This window comes from Pteropus alecto, unplaced genomic scaffold, assembly GCF_000325575.1.
Source record: "Pteropus alecto unplaced genomic scaffold, ASM32557v1 scaffold156, whole genome shotgun sequence".
NCBI lineage: Eukaryota > Metazoa > Chordata > Mammalia > Chiroptera > Pteropodidae > Pteropus > Pteropus alecto.
This window is the reverse complement of record NW_006437746.1, coordinates 4,699,641-4,702,241: the sequence shown is the minus strand read 5'-3', so window position 1 is coordinate 4,702,241 and position 2,601 is coordinate 4,699,641. Positions and strand designations below refer to the sequence as shown.

The window sequence follows — 2,601 nt, the reverse complement described above, 5'->3', positions numbered from 1 at the left end:
TTCCCGTGTGGGCGAGCGGGGAGCCCACAGCTCACGCCCTCTCCCCGCAGAGTTCAAGGAAGCCTTCATGCTGTACGACCGCACGCCCAAGTGTGAGATGAAGATCACGTACGGGCAGTGTGGGGACGTCCTGCGGGCGCTGGGCCAGAACCCCACGCAGGCCGAGGTGCTCCGCGTCCTGGGGAAGCCAAAGCAGGAAGGTTGGTACACCCGGCCTGCGTTCTCTCCATCGGTGCCCGTCCCCGGGGACACCGGGGTGGGGGGGGGGGGGGGGCTTCCATCTGTGGTGGGACAACCGGGGATGTCCCTGCTGTGTGCTGCCCTCACAGCCTCCATTCGTCTGGGCGGGGACACTGGGAAGGGTCTCAGGTGATACCCACAAGGTGAGGAGCGGTGATAGTTCCGCTGTACCCTCTGGGCCCGGGGCCGGCGCGAGGGCGGGCTGGGCTCTCCCCACCCCTCTGGGCCTTCTCGGTGTTCCTCTGTGGGTCAGGGACAGCGTCCTTCATCGCATTGGCCAGAGAGGTTTGCCTGCTTTGTTCCAAGGAGGAGTGAGTCCCAAGCCCTCCCCACAGGTTCAAAAGTCCCAGGAAGGCCTCTATCGGCTCAGCTGTTCCTGATCAATCACAGGGGGCGAGGAGCGGGGAGGGGTCTACTGGAAAATGACACTAGCAAAGCTGTTTCCCAAAAGGAGAGCAGAGGTGCCAGCCGGAGCCCAGCGAGGCGCCACTGCAGCCAACCCTGCTTGTGGACCGCAGACCTCCGTAAAGAATGCATCTCTCGGCTGACCGGGAAGCGCCTGTGGTGTGCTTTGGAAGTGACAAACCGGTGCCGAGTGCTTTGGGAGCTGTGGGAGGGCAAGAGCTCCTCATTAGAAGGCCAGGGGAAGGGCGCGTCCGTCCTGCCCCTCAGAGCCGGGGATGGGGGACCTTCTCTCCGCAGAGCTCAACACCAAGATGATGGACTTCGACACGTTCCTGCCCATGCTCCAGCACATTGCCAAGAACAAGGACACGGGCACCTACGAGGACTTTGTGGAGGGCCTGCGGGTCTTTGACAAGGAGGGCAACGGCACGGTCATGGGTGCCGAGCTGCGCCACGTGCTGGCCACGCTGGGTGAGGGCAGCCTCCCTCCTCCCCCACTCCCCCTGCCCGGGCATCCTGTCTCCCCCCGGGCCTGTGTCTCATCTGGAATGGAGAGTGGCCCAGTCAGGGCACCTCTACGGCAGGCGACAGACGTGTGGGGGACCTAGGAGTTCAGGTGGGGATGAAGGGAGCGTGTTGGTGCCGCTCACAGGACCCGGGGTTTACAGAACAGCGGTGGGGGCAGGGCGGGCAAAGCTGTGCATCCAGGAGGATCAGCTCAGTCCTGGTGTTTAGCGCCTTGAGCTCAAGATCCAAGGCCACGTTGTCCGAGTGGCCGAGTATGTCACATGCCTGCCTCTTGGGCATCCTGACCCTCACCAGGCTGGCAGGGCACCCTCTTCTCCAAAGGACTTTGTGCCATAGCCATTGTTTCTTGAGTATCAACTGTGTGCTCAGACCTGTGCTGGCCTCTAGGGTTGCACATGCGTGTGTGCATGTGTGTGCATGTGTGCGCACGTGTGCGTGTGCGCGCGCGCACGCGTGCGTGTGTGCACTTGTGTGTGTGCATGTGTGTGCACATGCGTGTGTGTGCGCGTGTGTGCACGTGCGTGTGTGTGCATGTGTGTCTGGGTGTTGCTGGGGGAAGTGCAACACAGCACACGCAAAAGCACAGAGGCAGGAAAGTGCCTGGCTCACCTGGGGAACAGCGGGGGTGTCACCTGCACTGTCATCTCTCACGGTGCTCAGCTCTCCTCCCCCTGCCGGCCTATGGAGGACCGAGGACAGTGTGCACTGGTGACTTGAATACCAAGATGGCACTGTTATAGACAGAGCCCAGGTTCGGAGGGGACAACAGAGCTGTACCCCACGCCCTGCCCTTTTTGACTTGTTGCTGATTCTCCTGGTCTCAGATATGGGGGTCTTGGCCAGGGCCTTGCGACCAATGACAGTTGTGCCAACGTGAAGTGCGGGAACGTTGGAGAGGCAGACCCACCACCCGGAAGGGCTCAGTGGGACCTCCTGCCCTTCGAGCTACTGGGTGGTGCTGACTCAGCCTCCCACCTCCTGCCAGGTGAGAGGCTGACGGAAGATGAGGTGGAGAAACTGATGGCCGGCCAAGAAGACTCCAACGGCTGCATCAACTACGAAGGTGGGCCCAGCGGGGCGGGGCCTTGGGGCGCGGGGACGCCAGGCTCCCCCCGGGGCCGCCTGGGTCTGAACCCAGGCCACCGACTCTCCTCTTCTTTCCAGCGTTCGTGAAGCACATCATGGCCAGCTGAACCGTTTGCCCCAGGTGAGGGCCCCCCCTGCCCCCCAAACCTGCTGCCGCCTTTGCCACCTCGCTGTCCCTCTCCTGCCTTTGTCACCCAAAGCCCTACTGCGCCTTCTCATCTTCACCAGCTCTAGTTCTCTGTTGACATCCTGCTGCCTTGCTCGACCCCCTCCACTATAACCTGTGACCCCTTTGCCCTCAGGGAGCCCGGGGCGGCCATGCTGGGGTAGATCATCTCCCAC

General features: G+C 62.6%; 1 protein-coding gene across 1 annotated transcript in view; it reads left to right on the top strand.

Moving 5' to 3' along the window:
- MYL3 (myosin light chain 3) overlaps nucleotides 1-2,377 on the top strand; it is a 5,174-nt gene extending 2,797 nt beyond the window's left edge. Inside the window, exons 4-6 of the mRNA XM_006914868.1 lie at nucleotides 943-1,116; nucleotides 2,159-2,236; nucleotides 2,338-2,377. Coding sequence (XP_006914930.1) covers nucleotides 943-1,116; nucleotides 2,159-2,236; nucleotides 2,338-2,366 — 281 coding nt within the window. The 3' untranslated portion in view covers nucleotides 2,367-2,377. The remainder of the gene's footprint in view (nucleotides 1-942; nucleotides 1,117-2,158; nucleotides 2,237-2,337) is intronic.
- The last annotated feature ends 224 nt before the right edge of the window (nucleotides 2,378-2,601 follow it).